Below are 19323 nucleotides of genomic sequence, written 5' to 3' on the forward strand. Positions count from 1 at the left end.
CCCTGAGCGCAGCCGAGGCTGCCAGAGACGGCCGGGGCGGCCCTCGGCCTCTCCCCACATCCCTGGACCTCACGATCTGTGGATCTGGGGGCAACTATCTCCGCCACAGCTGGAGCTGAGGCTGAGGCCCCCCCCTCCCCCCACAATTCTGGGGTCTTAACCGCTCGCCTTGCTTTAAACTTCACGCTGAGAAAGTCAAGTTCCGCTTGGAGATCCAGAGTGGGTGTCCGATTGAGCTGTGTGTGTGTGTGTGTGTGTGTGTGTGTGTGTGTGTGTGTGTGAGGTGGTAATGGTGGTGGCGGAGTCCAGGAGACTCAATAACCTGGACAGTGGAAAAAGGGAAGATGGGGAAGGGTGGCCCAGGCAGACTCTGGACTTACAGGGAGTTTCTTCCTAGGAGAATAGAAGAGGAGGAGGAAGGGGGTGGAGAGAGGCAGGGGTGCGGGAAAGGAAATAGTTAAGGAGGGATTAGAGCAGTTGTGTGTGTGTGTGTGTGTGTGTGTGTGTGTGTGTGTGTGTTGGGGGCAGGGATCCTCCTGGGAGGTTGGCGACCAGGTCCTCAGATACCGCTTGGCCCCTTCCTTTGACCAGATCCAGGGCCATTCTCAGAACTGAACAGATACTCTAAGATGCCAGCGTGTCCTGTGTGCATTTGCACACACAAACACACATGTCCAGGGAAGTCATTCTTGATGGCTCTCTCTCTCTCACTTCTCACAGCCAATCAGGACCCAAGTCCTATGTATTCCACTTCTAACTGACACCCTTCCATTGACTCCTCACGCTCTCCGCGGCTGCAGGCCACATCTTCTAACCTCCTGCCAGGACTGCTGCAACCAACTGGTCTCCTTGCCTCTAACTTTGCCCTCCTCCAAACTTAGACAATGCTAATAGGCTCCTCTGATGGAATAACGACTAAGTGCCAGACCTGTGGTAAGAGTTCCACATGCATTATTCCTAATCCTTGTAACAGCGCTGGGAGGTTCCTGTATTATGTTTCCCCATTCTAAAAAAGAAGAATCTAAAGCACCGAAGGTTAAATAACCCAGGTTTGCACCATAGTCAATGGCGGATGTACCCAGAACTGCTGGCTCTAAGCCCTAGTTCCATTCTCCTCTCCGTAGCCAGGGTCACCTTTCTAAAACACAAATATTCCCATATGTTGCCTTGGAATCAAGATTAGGTCCCTTGCACAACTGATTAGACCTTCCCCATCAACCTCCACTCTCTGTGCTCCAGTCACACTCAACTTTGAGCACCTCAAAAGTGCCCTTACCTCTGGGCCTGTGCATACAGGGGGAGGCAGGATTTAATAACACTTCTCTCTTTACCTGGCTAACTCCTATTCATCCTTCAGTTTCTTTACTTAGTCATCCCTTCTTTCAGGAAGCCTTCCTTGATTCCCCCAACACCAGTTTAGATTCACTCTTTTTAAAATATATATATTTTTTATTGATTTCAGAGAGGAGGGGTGAGGGTGGGACAGAAACATCAGTGATGAAAGAGAATCATCAATTGGCTGCCTCTTGCATGCCCCACACCTGGGTTAAAGCCTGAAACCCAGTCATATGCCCCAACTGGGAATCGAACCATGACCTCCTGGTTCATAGATTGATGCTCAATCACTGAGCCATGCCGGCCTGGCTTAGATTCACTCTTTTGTCTCCAATAACATTCAATACTGACTCTCTTTAGATACTTCCCACTCTTTATGTTAGCTGCTGGTTTGTGAGGCAAAGGGCTGCGTCTGTCCTGTTTATGGTTGCATGCCTAAACCTCACCCGTTGTGCATGGCACAAAATAGGTGCAAGCTGAGTATTTGTTGAATGAAAGAATGTTCCTCAGATCCAGCCCCGAGAAGAATCTGTGTAAGTTAGAGAAAATGGGCGTGGGGTGTGGTGGCTAAGCCTTTGGTTGTTCAGGAGAGAAGATGTGATCAGGATCCCATTACCCCAAGTTCTCTTTTTTAAAGACATTAACATAGTTCATGTTTCAGATTCCATGGTATCTTTTTTTTTACAAAGAGACACTTTCTTGAGATGACCAGAGTCTGTAAAAAAATAAAATAAAATAAATTTCATATATATCTATATCTATATCTATATCTATATCTATATCTATATCTATATCTATATCTATCTATATATCTATATATCTATATATCTATATATCTATATATATATATATATATATATATATATATATATATATCTCAAACCCACAACCTGGGTATGTGTCTTGACCGGGAATTGAAACCACAACCCGTTAGTGCTTGGGACAGCGCTCCGACCAACGGCCAGGGCCAGGTGACCAGAGCCCTAACCCCAGGCTGACCCTGTGAAGTGCCTCCCAGGGCAGGCTCCCTCCTTCCAGGGTCAGCCTTGGTCTTCCTCTTCCCTCCATTTTCCTGTCTGTCCCTTGCTGTCCTTGCCCCTCCTTCCCTTTCCGTAGCGCTTCTCTTTCTAATTCCCATCTGCCTCCTCGGGGATTTCTATATTGTCTCAGGCTTAAATGTCCACTAAGGGTACTGAGATTCCGAGCAAAGGAGAACCAGGGCCAGCACCAGGCTGCCTGCCCTGTGGCCCTGGTCCCTGGCAGCGGGGACAGGGAGGCCGAGCAGAGGGAGAGACTGGAGTTGTGCTCGTATGTGTAAATGTGTACAGTACGTGGTAGGTGGGGAGCACCTTTTCCAAGCTATCCTAGACAGAGGTTGCAGGTTTCTTAAGAGCTTCCCTTCTTCCCTGTGGAGAAGAAAATTGGACCCTCTTCCCCAAGGACCCCAGGCTCGGAATGCTAAGCCAAGGCACCGGGCAGTGTCCACATCCCGAAGCCACGAGCGGGTCTTCTGCCACCTGAGGAGTAAGTTTCCCTGGCCCCCACCCCCATGGCCTTTGGAGGACCCTGCCATGCTAGCAGCTGTCCCCCAGGGTTTCTTATCTGTATCCCTGCCATCTCTGTTTTCTCCTAGCTCTCTCTTCCTTCGCCTTTCTGTTTCCCTGTCCTGGGTGCCTGTTTTCCTGTCCCCACTGTGTTCTCTGTCACCAGTGTCTCTACTAGAGACAAGGGTGAGGCCTGGGTGCATGGCAGGGCGGGGCGGGGGGGTTAGTGGCCAGACCAGGGGCCCGGGACATGAGCGCAACTTTCCAAGCTTCTCTTCCAGGCCCCTGTGGTTGGGGAGCTCCACAGAGGGAGAGATGAGTCAGCGGGGCCGCAGAATGGGGTGGGGGGGTCTAGGTGGGGGTGGGAATGCCGGGGTTCCCCAGGGCCAGGGAGTTTGCTGGGGCCATCTGGGTCTTGGAACTCTGGTGGACATGGGGTGGGAGGAAAAGATCAGTGAGTTCCCTGAAGGTACACTGGAGGTTCCCACACTAGCAGGAGTTGTGGGATGCAATTGTAGGACTGGCAGTGCCCTCCATACCACCCTTATCTATAGATCCTTGTAGGAAAAGGGGCTCCTAAATCCCCTCTAGGAGGGCTCAGGGGTCTCGAGCTGTAAGATTGTGATGATAGACCCATGTGTATGTGTGTGTGTATGGGACATTTACCATATTGTAACTGTTGTGTGATGTGAGTCTGTGTGAGTCCGTGTGTATATTCTAGGTGTCTGTGAGTCTCTCTGCATCCATGTACACTGGTGTGTGCATTCTTGTGATTGGGGGTTAAGGCAAGAGTCTTGGTGTAAACATCATCTGTAATACACACACACACACACACACACACATATACATACACACATATACATACACACATACGTATATACATACATATGTGTGTGTGTCAATGTGGGCATCCGCAGAGCATATATATTTTCATCATTCAGCATGTGTGCAAGTGTATATCTGGAAGTGTATCACTCATTAGGTCCATATTAGAGTATGTGTCAATCTTTATTTCAGGGACTCTGTTCCCTGTTCACTGGGGATTCGATCTGGGGAAGCCAAACCTTGTTCTTATTATAGAGGAGTCCCTTTGGATTAGGGTTCTCAGAGGAGCCCAGCCTAGGAGGTGGGCAGAGGGCGGTGGTGTGGAAGGGGGCAGCTTCCTTGAGAAGTAAGGGGCTAGAAGCCTCCCACTCTCACCAGTTTAAACTCTCTCTCCATCCCCACTGATCATCCCAAAAAGGGCTAAAGAGAAGTGAGGCAGGTTCCAGATGCAGCCTCCTGTAACCTCGAAATCCCCCTCTGAGTCTCCTAGGGGAGGGAGGGAGGGAAGGGAGTGGTCCCTGTGGTTCAGCCCAGTCCTGGGGTTGAGAGATCAGAAAGACACCGTCCCACCCCTTCCTTCAGGGGCGTCCATCTCTGGGAGCTCAGTGTCTGGGTGGCCATGGGCGGAGGCTGAGGGGCCCCCAGGGTGGTGGGGGGTGGTGGATAGAAACCAGATGCCTAGGGGGTTTATACTGGAAGGACCAGAGCCGCAGCCTCTACCCGCCCCTGCCACATGGCGCCTCTGCCTAGGCTGCCCCACCCCCTGGGAGGCTGGGCTGAGGGAGGCCTGGGAGGGTGGAGGCAGGTCCTTGGTCAGGGCTCCCAGTTGCTGCCCCCCTCCCCACCTTCCGTCCTTGGGGGCCACTGAGAGGGGGTTGGGAATCTGGACCCAGGAATATCTGGGCCTCAGTTGGGCTGCAGAGCTATCTTTTAAAAAGGTGTGGAAGTTGGAACCCAGGGTCCTGAGGGAGGCAGCTGGGGGCTTTAGGCAGCCCCTCTGCCTGGCTTTGGTACAAATCTTGGGAGGGGACCCTGTGTCCAGGGACTGGCCCCTGATATGGCCCCTGGCTCATATCTTCCTGGGGACTCGGCTCCTTCCTTCCTCTTCCTTCCTCTTTCTTCCCTGGCACTACTGCTCCTTCCCAGGTAGGATCAGGGCTTAAGGTCCCCCAAAAGGAAGTGGAGAAGGTTCACCCTCCTTGTCCCCCAACTCTTCTCCCCAAGCCTGCACCTTTTCCCATCCTTTCCTTATTCCTCTTTTTGCCCTTCACTCTCTTCCTTTTCTTCCCAATTTAGTTTAAGCCTAATGCCTCTCCCACCTGCCATTTCTTCTCTGGAGTCCAGACTTTTCTCCTCTGCCTCAGTTGCCTGCCTCACCAACTGGACTTGAGCTTTTCTGCTACTGGTGCAGTAATTTCTCCAAAGCTTCCCCATCTTCTTCCCAACGAGTGTGTGTGTGTGTGTGTGTGTGTGTGTGTGTGTGTGTGTGTGTAGGGGGAGCAGAACACCATCTGACACCTCAGGCTCAGATGCCCTCCCACCAGGGGGAGACTGCGAGGTCATGGGACACCCCACCACGGGCACTTCCTCTTGGGCAGACTGGGTGGGGTGGCCCATGTAATCATGGGACACAATTATGCGCTATTTATACTCCATCCCCGCCCCCCCCCCCCCACCTGCCTGGCTGCTTTAACCCTCTTGCCTCCTGGGTGCCTGGCCAGCCTCTGGCTGTTTTCCTTGTCCTGCCCTCTCTTGAAGCCGTGGTCTCCTCATCTTTGTTCCTCTGGGCCAGTTTCTTTTCCTTCTTGGATTTTTTTCTGCTCTCTGTGTTTTGTTTTGTTTTTTTTTTTAAAATATATTTTATTGATTTTTTACAGAGAGGAAGGGAGAGAGAGAGAAAGTCAGAAACAGCAATGAGAGAGAAACATCGATTAGCTGCCTCCTGCACATCTCCCATTGGGGATGTGCCCGCAACCCAGGTACATGCCCTCGACCGGAATCGAACCCGGGACCCTTCAGTCCGCAGGCCGACGCTCTATCCACTGAGCCAAACCGGTTCTGGCTGCTCTCTGTGTTTTGAATCCATGTACCTGGTGCTCTCTTTTCTTCTTTTTCTCTCTCGCTGCTGTAGCGCATAGTATCTCTTCTGATTCTCTCGGATGGTTTCATTTGCTCTGTGTGTCTCTCGGTCTTTCTGCGTTTCTTCTTTCGCTTCTTTTCCTTTGTCTGACAGCCACCCTGGTTCCCTAACCCTCTCCCCAAAAGTTGGGCCCACAGTGTTCCTTGGGGGAAATCAAATCACTGGGCTGGAATCTAGAAGTCCTGGGTCCCTACCCTGAACTTTGATCCTGCCTGCTGGTTAGGCTCCCTGGACTTCCATCAGCTCCTCTCCCTCCCGCCTTTTCCTTGGGGAGCAAGGAGAGCAAAAGGGGCAAGGAAGTGGGCAATCAGGAAGAGAACGTGAGGGAAAGGTGCTGGGGAATTGGGGGAGTGGGAAGGGAAGGACTGGGCTCCATTCCTCTGATGGGCAGGGCTGGGATGGGGGAGAGGGGTGTGTTGAGAATAACTTGTAAAACAACCCCAGCTGGCTGGGCCCCTACATGGGAGAGATGCTGGTTCTACTACTTGGCTGCCTAGTCCTCTCTCTCCCACAGACTTACCTCACTCAGGAGCCAGGTTTCAGTTAACAGACTTTTTGGTTTCCCTCTCCCAACCTTCCTTCTCTTCTTCCCCATTTTGATAAGAAGTCCTGCCTAAGCTCTAACTGCACTTCTTCCTGCTGCAGAGGGAACTGACGCATGGCAATGGGAAAGGGAACCAGCGGCTCCCTCCCAGGAAAGCGTGGTCACTCATGAGAACTATCCACCAAGGGATGATTTGATGTGTGGCCAAGAGGGGTCTCAGGAGGGTAACTGGCAAGGAATAATGGAGGCTAGGAAGGACATACCTTTTTTTGGGCTTAATCCAAAGGGGCCAGGCTTGGGCATGGATGAGTTGAGCCAATGACCTTCTACTCCCACTCTCATTCCTGCCTGCCTTAATTTCCCCAGAATCAGAAGATCCAGGTTCTGCTCCATAGAGTGAGGTAGGCCTAGGTGCCACTTCCTAGGAGGCATTGGGAAGAAGACTGGGGAATCCCCAGCCTGTGCCAAGCCCTCCTCCACTCTCTATCCCTTCCTCCAGGCCTTGCTCTGGGACCTACCTCAGTGATCCTAAAAGCCTGGGCAGCAAAAGCCTTCACCCCAGAGTTCTCCCTCCTGTCTTTCATAATACACATGTACACACACACATGCATGTTCACACACATGCACATACACACTGCTCTCCTGATCTAGAGGCGGGTGACTGGGGAAACCAGCATCTCTGTGGTCAACTCGGTGTGTATGTGGTGTGTGTGCCTCCAGCCATGTCACTGAGCTCATTTGTGTGTGAGTTTGTCTGTGTTCATTCATGACAGCGGCTGTGTCCGTGTGGGCAGCACTCCGGGTGCGTGTGCATGCATCATCCTATGTTTGTCCGTGAGTGTGTGTGCTGTGTGTTCCAGTCTCTCTGTGTGAGTGTCGTCCCCAGTCCCCCATCCCCCCCCTGGATCTCTAATTAGTGGTTTGGGGTTTGTTCCTTTTCCCTCCTGTTCCTTCCCTCAGCGGCGGCAGCGGCAGCAGCAGCCTCAGCAGCAGGAGCGGCAGCCGAGCAGCAGCCAGGACGCCGGAGTCAGTAGGATTGTAGGATTGGAGCCCAAGTGGCAGCAAGAGTGGAGCTGGCCTGGGAGAGGAGCCGAGCCCTCCCAGGACCCTCAGGCCACCTCCTGCCTGCACTCCCACTGCCAGACCTCCAGAGAGGAGAGACCCAGGACACCCAGCCCCAGATCCCCCAGGTATCTGACACTGGGGACCGCTGGGAGGGGTTCCCATAGATGCCCATGGGATTGCTGGGGGCAGGGGTGTGGGATGCCTGGGCCCACCAACCTTTCAACCCTTCTCCTCAGCAGCCCCCAGGACGCCCTGACTACTTGTCCATGTCCTTGTCCCCCTCCGGCTTCCACCCCTTCCCGGGGAGCCCTTTCTCCTCTCCTGCCCAGATCCCTTCTTTGGGGAGCTCAGCAAATGGAGCAGGAAATTTGGACCCTCTGCCTCCCTCTCTCGCCCTGCTCATTGGATCCGGAGCCTTCTCCTCTGGGAAAGCTGTAATTAGAGGGTGGATCCCTACAGACAGAGAGCAGCCCCCCCACTCCCACCCCCCCAGTCCCTTCTAACTTTAGATCTCTTCTCTCCCATTCTCCCATTCTCCCTCCCTCTCCCTCTCCTTCTTTCTCCGGCTCGGCTCTCTCCATCTGCCTGGCTCCTTGGGACCCGTTCCCCAGCCTCAGGATGGCGTCCTCCCTGCTTGAGGTAACTGCCCCCTCTCCCTCCCAGGACACCAGCCACAATCTCAATGGTCCTACTCCCTCCCCGCCCTCCCCCCACCTCCCAACTCACTCAGACAGTTGCTGTGGTACTTGTCACTCTCAAGGGTCCCTCTGATGAGGAGAGAGGAGTGGGGTTAGAGGAGGGGGAGAAGGAGGCAGGAGAAAGGACAGGGAGGGAGGGAGATCAGGATCAGGGGTCAGAGAGCAGTCTGAGGAAGAGGAGAGGAGATTAGGCAAAAAGAAGGCAGGACCCCTAAGGTCAACCAAGCACACCAACTCTGAGGAATGCAAAGGGGATGGTGAAAGGAGCTAGTGGAGGGGGCGGGTGGGGAAAGAAGGGTGGGAGATAGGTAAGCTGGTAGCACACAGGGGGAGAAAGAGAAGGTGATGGGACTGGTTGAGCGGGCACAGAGTGACAATTGGGTTCAGGTCCTTGGGGGTCCTGTCTCCTGGAACTCAGCCTGAGCAGTGTCTTGTCTGGTCTGTAGGTGGGAAGGGGCTGGGCCCCTGGGCTGGTGTGGATAGGAGAGGAGGTGGGCTATGAGAACAGGGAGAAGGGCAGCCCTGTGCTCCAGTGCCTGAGCGGGGGCTGACCAGAGGAACTGGGCCCAGGCCTGAGAGGAACCAAGGAGGAGGGCCAGGGTCTGAGGCCGCCTGCCCGGCTCACAAATATTTAGCTTTCAGCCAAAGACAAACTCAGCTCTATTTTGGGAGTGGGAGGCTCCAGGGCGGACTGGGCCACTTCCCCTCCAGGCTGGGACCCCAGCATCTCTTTCCTCTGGCACTGGGCATGGAGGGAACTAGGGTACCAGTGGGGTCAGGATTTAGGGGTCTTGAGAAATCACTGATTCTACCAGGGCTCCTGAGGGAATCATGGCACATAGTTGGAAAGGGGGACTCAGCAATCCAGAGCCTGTTTTATAACGTCCGGAGTTTTCTCCGCTTCTCGGCCTCTGACTCTGTTTCTCAGTCACCATCTCTGACCTGCTGTCTGGGTCCCACCACAGGAATTTGTAGCCAGAGAGCCCTCCCTTAAAGCCGACCTCCTTACGTGGCCTTGAATCTTCCATATCCTTGGGCACCTCAGAAGCCCCCATGGCTGTCTCCTGTGCCCTAGCTCAGATCCCAGGGGTGATGGGCCAAACAGGAAGCCAACTCATTCAGCCTGCAGGCGTGTGTGAGATGGCACCGGAGTCTTAATGCCTGTGTTTATTGGCCTGAGTGTAAGTGTTAGAATGTAAAGCAGTGACTGCATGCCTGGCTGGCTTTTAGAGAGCACAGGTGTGTGTGTGTGTGTGTGTGTGTGTGTGTGTGTGTGAGCTGGGACATATTTGTGAGTCCAGGTGGGGAATGGTGTATGTGTAAGGCTGAGAGAGAGTTTGTGACTGAATTTGAGGGAATGACATACAAGCTAATGGGGTGGACGCCATGTCCCTGTCAGTGCTCTGTACCCAGTCAGGAGCCCAAGTGTTGCAATGAGAGCAAACTGCTCTCCCTGTCATCTCTCCACTAGGCTCTATATTGAGCCATCACTGAAACACCGGTTGGTCTTGAGGAAGCAGGAGGACTAAGGTGCCTGGAAATCCTGGGTCCACCCAAGACAGGGGCAGTGTCAGTGGGTGTGGGCGTCACACCAGAGTTGCCAGCGTGGCACTGGTGCCTGGGGGAAAGGGACCCAAAGGCCTGCTGGAAAGACAACAGACTGGGATAGCACTTGGCAAGAGGAATGTGCCATGAAAACTGGGTTTCCATGTCCCTCACTCCCTGTGAGCTGGAGATGTTCCAACATAAAGGCATTCCAGTCCCTCTGTGTCTTTTACCAATTTGGGGGCACCTGGGCCCTCAACTTTCCTTCCCCTTCTCTGCAGCCACCACCACCAGGAAGCCCTCAGCCTGGTATGGGTGGGATCTTTTTTTTAAAATATATATATATATATATATATATATATATATATATATATTAAATATATTATATTGATTTTTTACAGAGAGGAAGGGAGAGGGATAGAGAGTCAGAAACATCGGATGAGAGAGAAACATCGATCAGCTGCCTCCTGCACACTCCCCACTGGGGATGTGCCCACAACCAAGGTATATGCCCCTGACCAGAATCGAACCTGGGACCCCTCAGTCCACAGGCTGACGCTCTATCCACTGAGCCAAACCAGCTAGGGCTTTAAAATATATTTTACTGATTTTTTACACAGAGGAAGAGAGAAGGATAGAGAGTTAGAAACATCCATCAGCTGCCTCCTGCACACCCCCAATTGGGAATGTGCCGGCAACCAAGGCACATGCTCTTGACCGGAACTGAACCTGGGACCTCTCAGTCCGCAGGCCGACGCTCTATCCACGGAACCAAACCGGTTAGGGCTGGGTGGGATCTTTGACAGTGGGAAGAACTTGGGGTTCAGACAGGGAAGCAGTGGCTGCTTGCTGGGAAGCTCACCTGGCCTGAGTGAGATGCAGGAACACAGGGAGGAGGGGGACAGGGCGGGCAGGGCCAGGTGGAGGTGGAGAACTGGAAGTCGGGAGAGCTAATAGCTTGGGAGGAGGTTGAGAAAGTGGACAACTGGGACCTTGGGCGCTCAGAGCCTATGGCCAGTCAGTCCCCAGATGCACAGTGAGCGAATAATCCGGTGGGAGGACAGCCTGGCGCTGTGAACACCTCCCCAGCCGCACATCTGGCTGAGAGCTGGGACAGCTCCTCTTGTTCCTCCTTCAGAGGTCCCCCTCCAAACTTGGAGTCGGCTCGGGGTTGTTGTTTAAGGAATAGCGGGTGGGAGAAGGGAGGCGGAAAAACAATTGGAAGGTAAGACTCCTGGGCCCGAAAAGGTCATGCGTTTGAGTAGGTATGAGGGCTCATATTTAGAACCCCTCTCCAGGACCGTCTCCCCACTTCTCAGGAGAGCGCAAGCAGCCAGAGAAGGAAACCGAGTCTATGGTTAAACAGCCAGGGGCCCAGCTCCTGGCCCCTAGAACAGCCTGAGCGGGCCTGACGTCTCACTCCCCTTTTCTCGCCTCCAGGGCCGGGGTCTCTTGTTGGCCTGGGGCTGCTTGCCTTCTTTCACCCCTCCTCCCCTCCCCACAGCTGGGTGGGGTCCCTGGGCTTGGCTGAGGCCCCTGTGGCCACAGTGTGAGGGCCGGGCGGGGGACGGCGTCGGCGTTTTTAAAAATAAACCGACCGCAGGGAAACCAACTGGAGCCGGCCCGGGCTGGGCAGAGGGGGAGGGGGCGGTCAGGGGGAGAAGGCGGGAGAAGCGGCCTGGTCTGGGGGTGTTTTGGGGCCCAGCACCGCGGTGGTTTTCTTAGGTAGGAAATCTGCTTTCTTCCCTCCCCTCCTCCTCCCTTTTCTCTTCCTCCTTTTCCTTTCTGTTTTCCTTTGCCTTCCTAGCCCAGTCTCTTTCCATCACCTCTTTGTTTATACTGGTTTCCTCTAGCTCCCTCCCTTTTGTCTTTCCACCTTTCTGCTCTTTTGGGTCCCTGCCGGTTCTGCCCCAAAGCCAGTTTCCCCTGTTTCCCTTCCCCCACCTCTGGGGGCTTTTACACCAGTTCCTCGCCCTGTGCCCGGTGCTGGGCTCCCGCATCTCTGCGTCTCTGCGTCTCTGCCTCTCCCCTTCCTACTCCATGTTTCTCGCTCCCTTTCTGCTGGGACCCTGCTCCTGCCCCAGCTGCTACCCCGCCTCAGCCCACCCTCTTCTTGGGGCATCAGAGGCTCCAGGGGAACCCTGGCTGGGAAGCACCAGGGCTTTCATCGGGGCCAGATCTGAGGAAGGTTTTGGTGCCTCAGATTTGGGAGTCCATGTCCATGGGGTAGTTGGGCAGGGGGAGCATCAGGTTTGCACTTGGGGAGCAGTGCAGGAGTGTTGACTGCACACGCCCTTCACTGCAACCCCAAGACCCTGCCTAGCCCTGCCTTGAGGATTGGTGTCACACACACACATGCTGGCAGGCAGGTCTGGGAACCCTGGGCGCCTGGGTTCCTTTTCAGCTTTACTGAAGGCACCACCAAGTACATTGGCTTTTGAGGATCCCAGTCAGGGAACTGTCCAGGGTCAGCCTTTGAGGACATCTTTTTTTGGGGCGGTGGGATGCTCAGTAATGGATGCCTATCTATGCCAGCCAGGAATTCTGGAGGGCACCTCCTCCCAGGCTGTCCCAGGGAGGAGTGCCAGGCTCCTGAGGGAGGACTAGTCTGGTAGCAACAGCAGGATGGGCGTTAAGGCGTTCTAGAAGACCCGCATGCCCCACATCTGCATAGCTTTCCTCACTCACTGTGCCGAAGGGTGAAGAGAGACCAGCTACTTGGGCTGTGGGCTAGGTGTTCGGGGACACTGAGGCATGGAGGAGTGTGGCTGGGAGCCTGTATCACAGCCACCCCAATTTCTTACCCCGGAGGGGCATGCGGACTTCAAGCTCTTCCACCCCACAAAAGGGGTACCAGCTGGCTCCACGAAGCAGGAGGTGCCCACTGCCCGCTTGAAAGACATTCTTGCCTCAGCCACAGTCTTGGCTTGGCGGCAGCCCTGTTCCCTCTCAATGTCTCAGTGTCTCAGCCATCGCTTCCTCTTGCTCCCAAGGCTCAGGGTCCCTGCCAAGAGATTCCTTACCAGGGACATGAGGACAAGGCCTTGGGGAGACCGGCCTGGGCCACTGCCTTAGTCAGGAGCTGAAGTGGAGACAGGAAGTGAAATACGGGGAAATGCTGGGAAAATCTGGAATGGGGGTCACTACAGTCCCCTAATATTTTTCCCCCTTCCCAGGCTGCTCTTTGAGCCTCATCTTTCCTCCCCAAGTCCCTGACTATGGCCTCTGCTCCAGACCACTCCCAGGGATCAGGATCCCTAATTCTTACCTCATCCAGGTGTGGCAGCTCTTCTCCAGGCTCTTTAAGAGGCATCTCCTGTTTCTCTGAGGCCTTTGCCTACCCCCAGCTTCATCACAGTGAACCCCGCTTCTCGCCTCCTTAGCTGGGTGTTAAGCCGCCTGAGCTGTCCTGGGCCCAGTCCTCGCTGGCCCCGCCTCTCACCTCTACTTCCCCATTCCCTCCAATCCCTCCCTGACCCCTCTGTTCTCTTCTCCTTGTGTCGAGGTTGAAACCCTAGAGTTTACCATCTCTCTGCATTCTCCTCCGCTCCCCTAAGCAGTGCTTCCATGTCTCCCCAGGAGGAAGCTCACTATGGCTCCAGTCCCCTGGCCATGCTGACGGCGGCGTGCAGCAAGTTTGGTGGCTCCAGCCCTCTGCGGGACTCAACAACACTGGGCAAAGCAGGCACAAAGAAACCGTACTCTGTGGGCAGTGACCTCTCCGCTCCGAAAACCATGGGGGATGCCTACCCAGCCCCCTTTTCAGGCACCAATGGGCTCCTCTCACCTGCAGGCAGTCCTCCAGCACCCACCTCGGGCTATGCCAATGACTACCCTCCCTTTTCTCACTCTTTCCCTGGGCCCACGGGCACCCAGGATCCTGGGCTTCTAGTGCCCAAGGGACACACTTCTTCTGACTGCCTGCCTAGTGTCTACACGTCTCTGGACATGGCACACCCCTATGGCTCCTGGTACAAGGCAGGCATCCATGCAGGCATCTCACCAGGCCCTGGCAATGCTCCTACACCTTGGTGGGACATGCACCCTGGGGGCAACTGGCTAGGAGGAGGGCAGGGCCAGGGTGATGGGCTGCAAGGGACACTGCCCACAGGCCCTGCCCAGCCTCCCTTGAACCCCCAGCTACCCACCTACCCAGCCGACTTTGCCCCCCTTAATCCAGCCCCCTACCCAGCTCCTCACCTTCTGCAACCAGGGCCTCAGCATGTCTTACCCCAAGATGTCTATAAATCCAAGGCAGTGGGCAACAGTGGGCAGCTGGAGGGGAGTGGTGGAGCCAAAGCCCCTCGTGGCACAGGCACAGGGGGCAGTGGTGGCTATGGGGGCAGTGGAGCAGGGCGCTCCTCCTGTGACTGCCCTAACTGCCAGGAGATAGAGCGCCTGGGGGCGGCAGCAGCTGGGCTGCGGAAGAAGCCCATCCACAGCTGCCACATCCCGGGCTGTGGCAAGGTGTACGGCAAAGCCTCGCACCTGAAGGCGCACTTACGCTGGCACACGGGCGAGAGGCCCTTCGTCTGCAACTGGCTCTTCTGTGGCAAGAGGTTCACCCGTTCGGACGAGCTGGAGCGCCACGTGCGCACTCACACCCGGGAGAAAAAGTTCACCTGCCTGCTCTGCTCCAAGCGCTTTACCCGGAGTGACCACCTGAGCAAACACCAACGCACCCACGGCGAGCCAGGCCCAGGGCCCCCACCCAGCGGCTCCAAGGAGCTGGGGGAGGGCCGCAGCGTGGGGGAAGAGGAGGCCAACCAGACACCCCGACCTTCAGCTTCTCCGGCACCCCCAGAAAAAGCCCCTGAAGGCAGCCCGGAGCAGAGCAACCTGCTGGAGATCTGAGCTGGGTGGAGGGTCTCCAGTCCCAGGGCTGCTTGCCAGCCTCTCCTGGCTCCGTGGACCACTGCTTGCCCCTCACTCCTTTGCCCCATGCATGCTGCCCTTTCGGGTGCTCTCCATCTCTCCCCTGGCTATTCTGAGCCTGGGTACCTCCCTGCATGCCTCCTCAGCTCCCCTCTTCCCTTTGCCATACGCCCATCCCATAAACTCTCATCTTAGGCCCTCACCTTGTGCCTGATTTCTGTACTCTGGCTTCCTAAACTCTTCTCTTGCCCTTGCTCACAGCTTCTCTCTCTTCTGCTCTTACCACACCAATTCACTTTCCTTCCATGTGGACTCCCAACACTTTATTTTTCTATGTTATTAACTCCTTGACATCCATCCTTTCTGCTTCCCAAGCTTATTTACCACTATCCCTTTGCTTCCAGGCTCCAAGCTCCCCAAGTTCTTACTCCACTGCTGCCGGTGCTCCAGAGCATTCTTCCTTTTTACAAACACAATGATGATAACGATGATGATGATAATTTATTGCCCCCTGGTGGCCTCTTCATTAGGGACCAGAGTTAGGGGGATTGGGGTTAGTGACCTGGCAGGGAGCAGGGTACCAAAAGGGGGGCAGGCCAGTGGGGATCTAATCCCAAAGATGGGGTGTCCCCAGGGTCAGGGAGGCTGCCCCCAGGCCTGTATATTTAACCCCTATGTTCCAAGAGAAAGGAATACTAATAATAATAATAATTCTATTTATCTAAGTTATGATGACAGGTCAGGTAGAGTGAGCTGGGGAGGGGGGGTGGAGGTCCATTTCTGCTATGGAAATTTTAGCCAAATGCATCTCTGTATAGAAGTGTTAGTAGAGATCTTGTTAATAGAATTTCTATCATCAGGGTCTCAGTTAAAGGGGTTCCTCTTTTAGTGGAATCTGCTAATAGGGTTGGTTAGCTTGATCAATTAAAGAGTGATGGAGTATCTCTCAATTAGGGACTCCCTCATATTCCCACCCCCAGCCAGAAGCTGTGAAACTTCAAGTCCTATGGAGGGGGGAGGGGGGGACTGGAATTACCCCAGCTTCCTCAAACCCAGAACCAGTTCTTCCACTTCTCCTCCCTGACCCCATGACCCCATCAGGCTAATCCCTTGTTGCCATGGTTATGGAGAATTTACAGCTGCCATTTTAGACAGGCTCACTGGAGAAGCCCACCTAACAGGAGGACATTGGTCTGGAGGCGCCTCTCCTGAAGAATGGGTGGGGAAGGCTTCCCTGGGATCAGATGACAATAAATCAAGTATTTATTGAGTGCCTACTCTGTGCAAGGCACTGGGAACAAGGCTGGTGCCTAGAGGCCATGGAAAAGAAGTTACAGAGCTAGGAGGACGTACTAGTAGGTCCCTAAGCTGATTTGGGTGCGTACAGAGGCCCCCAACCTGGGACTTTCGAGGCTCCCACCTCCAGTGACTTTAAAGCCGCTTCGTGCCTTCGAATACCTTTCCTGTGACTTCGGATCCTCCTTTTCTATCTCCTGCTCCCTCAAAGCCCCCAGTTCAAGGGCTAAAGCCGCTGGAGCTTGGGGAGAGGGTAATACAATGGAAGGGAAGGGATCATGCCCTCATGGAGTCTTTTCTTCTTCTTTTTTAATTTAATAAATAAAAGTTCGATTTTAAACTTTGTCCTGGTGAGGAAAGGGGAGCTGGAAGGGAGAAGGGTGAGCCACAGGATTCCTCCCTGGCCAGTCGGGGGCTCCTCCTGGGCGCTCTCTGGAGCGGTTTGCACATTCTCCGGCGGGGGCCGGGGCCGCGGAGAGCTCTCCCGGGGTGGGAGGGCGGAGCGGCGTCTTCCTCGGCTCTTTCTCGGACTCGGCAGCCATGAGGCCTGCAGGCCCGGCGAGGGACCCGGACCCACACCGGCCCCAGACCTACCGGGGGGCGGCTCCCGCGGGCGCCCCGGCCTGGCACGCCACCCGCCCTGTCCCGGCCGCAATCAGCCGTGCCCGCCGCGGAGTTAGCGGAGGAACAAAAGCCACTCTGTGGCGGCCATCCCCCGGCCACAATAGGGCTTTGTGCGGCCTCACCCCCTAGGGCTCCCCTGCTGGACTAGGGGGGCCCCGGGCCGCGCCCCCGGGCCCGACTGCGAGGGCGCCCCAGCCCACGGTCCCTCTCGCGGGCTCGGGAGCCGCGTGGCGGCGCCAGAGGGGGCGGGAGGAGGAGGGGGGCCGGGGGCGGCGTGTCCGAGGCGGCGAGCCGGGCGGTCTCGGGGTGCGAGCCCCCTCCCCACTCGGCCGCCCTCCGCCAGGTGCGAAATCTCCTGCCCTCCAGCGCGGCTTCAAAGACGCTTTGAAGAAATCCGCGTTCCGACATCTCGGGGGCCGGGCCGGGGCGGGGGCGGGGGCGGGGGACGCTGGAAGCCGCCCCCGAGCGGGGACCTGGAGTGGACCCCGGCCTCCCGCCCCGCCCGCTCCGAGACCCCCCAGGGCCTGGCCCGCTCGCCCCCCGGCCTCCGCCTGCCCGGTGCCAGCTCCGGCCCGCCGCAGCCCCGCGGTCCTCCCCTCCCCAGCCCCTCGGCCCCTTTCATCTTCCCTAGACTCCGCTTGGGGTTTTGCTGGTTTCTGGGAGATAAAAACCGCCTCAAACAGCGGCGGCGCGCCGCCAGGACAAACAGGGCTGGGCGGGCCATGTGCGCCTGGTTACCGGCCCGGGCCGGGTCGCCGGGAAGGGGCGGCGGGCCGGGCTCCAAGCACCCGGGCTCCCGCGATGCCTCCCCAAGTGGGGGGCCCCTGTCAGAAGTCTCGGGCGCTGCCTCGGTTCCCCGCCCGGGTCGCCGGGGTTGGCGGAGACCTCCCGCTAAGCGCTCCCTGCGCCCGGGGCGGTGGGTCACAGGCGCTGTGTCGCCGGGGCCGTCGCGCCCCCTGGTGAGGTTCGCGGGGAGCGCGCGCGGCCTGGGCTTCCGTCTCCCTCGAATCTGCAAGTCGTGAAAACCGTTCTACCAACATCAAATAAGGAGTATGGGGAAGGCGGCGGCGGGAGGTGAACGCACAAAGCACAGTTCCTCCTGCCAGTGCCCATCACGGGTTGAGAGGCAAGCACCCACCCAATAATGACAACGCAACCTGTTGGTGGAAATCAGGCTTCCTCCAAGGGAGGTGGGAGTTGCAGGCCGAGGCCATAGTCATTTCTTGGGGGTATCTTTGGGTTGGATGGTGCCACTCCTGAGGCAAAACAAAATCTTTGCGGTGGGTTCTCAGCGCTTTCCACTCATTTGTCAGAGTCACAGGCTCCTACCTCCAAGCCTGTCCTGCTTCCCCTGCCCAAGGAGAGCTTTCCCAACTAGGTCCCCAAAGGGTTTTTACATTATGCTCTTGAAGCCTTCTGTGACTTCCCAGGCTACAGGGAGCGGATCTAGCAAAGTGGTTCTGTGCAGTATCACCTGGGAGCTTTTTTGGAAATTTAGCTTCAGAGGTCCACTCAATCTGCATTTTAGCAAGATCCTCAGACGAGTCCTATGGCCATTAACATTCTAGAGTCCTTGTTTTCTGACCTGGGAATAACTCTTGGTAGAAAGGAGCAGCAGACACAGAAGCTAAGCATGCTAAACTATAATGCGCACTAGAGCCTCCCATAAAATGAGCAGTGTTTTGTTTTTCTTTTTAAATATATATTTTTTATTGATTTCAAAGAAGGAGAGGGAGAGATAGAAACATCAATGATGAAAGAGAATCACCTATCCGCTGCTGCCCCCTGCATGCCCCCCACTGGGGATCCAACCCACAACCCGGGCATGTGTCCTTGACTGGAATTGAACCTGGGACCCTTCAGTTCGCAAGCCAAAGCTCTCCAGCGGTTCTCAACCTGTGGGTCGCGAACAATTAAAATACATCCTGCATATCAGATATTTACATGATGATTCATAACAGTAGAAAAAATTACAGTTATGAAGTAGCAATGAAAATAATTTTATGGTTGGGGGTCACCACAACATGAGGAACTGTATTAAAGGGTCTCGGCATTAGGAAGGTTCACTGCATCCACTGAGCCAAACCGGCTAGAGTGAGATGAGCAGTTCTTGTGAGTGAGGACTGTGACTCAAAAATTTCTCTGTCCCGCCCTTGCTGGTTTGGCTCAGTGGACAGAGCATCAGCCTGAGGACTGAAAGGTTCTGGGTTCGATTCTGGTCAAGGGCACATGCCTGGGTTACAGGCTCAATCCCCAGTAGGGGTTGTACAGGAGGCAGCCGATCAATTCTCTCTCATCATTGATGTTTCTATGTCTCTCTCCCTCTCCCTTCCTCTATATCAATAAAAATATATTTTTAAAAAATTTCTCTGTCCCCAGAGTATGGTCCTTGGAATTTGCTCATTAACATTTGTTAAATGGATGAACCAATGCCTAAGTCGTCCAGTCCATGACAGTTATGGCTAATGATCTCTGATATCTGTTTAGCAGTTTATAATTTATTAAATGGCTTCATTTCTATTATTTTGAATGGGAAACAACCACATGAAATAATGAGAACATTCTGCAAGTGAGGAAGCGGAGGCTTAAAGAATTCAATGATTTTTCCCAAGGTCATGTAGCTGTAAGCTGAGGAGCCCCCATTCTGCATTAGACTCCTTGGAGTTAGATGGAATAAGATCAATTTCGCTTTTATTCTGAAGTTAGAATGCCTGGTTGTGATATTTTTAGGTCAAATTTCTCAGTGTCTTGTTCTCATGGGGACAATTGTTGTAAAGATTATACAAGCGCTTATAATAAATGCTCAGGAAATGTTACTGTTTTCCAACTGTT

General features: G+C 54.9%; 1 protein-coding gene across 1 annotated transcript; it reads left to right on the forward strand.

The window, feature by feature from the left end:
- Positions 1 to 8071: 8071 nt before the first annotated feature.
- On the forward strand, positions 8072 to 14550 carry SP7 (Sp7 transcription factor; the record flags this gene model as incomplete). Its single annotated transcript, XM_081085221.1, has 3 exons — positions 8072 to 8092; positions 12690 to 12835; positions 13276 to 14550. The coding sequence occupies exons 2-3, from the start codon at positions 12812 to 12814 to the stop codon at positions 14548 to 14550; spliced, it is 1299 nt and encodes a 432-aa protein (XP_080941347.1). The 5' UTR covers positions 8072 to 8092; positions 12690 to 12811.
- Positions 14551 to 19323: the final 4773 nt, after the last annotated feature.

The sequence above is a fragment of the Myotis nattereri genome (genome assembly GCF_964212035.1).
Source record: "Myotis nattereri genome assembly, chromosome: 2".
In the NCBI taxonomy this organism is placed as follows: domain Eukaryota; kingdom Metazoa; phylum Chordata; class Mammalia; order Chiroptera; family Vespertilionidae; genus Myotis; species Myotis nattereri.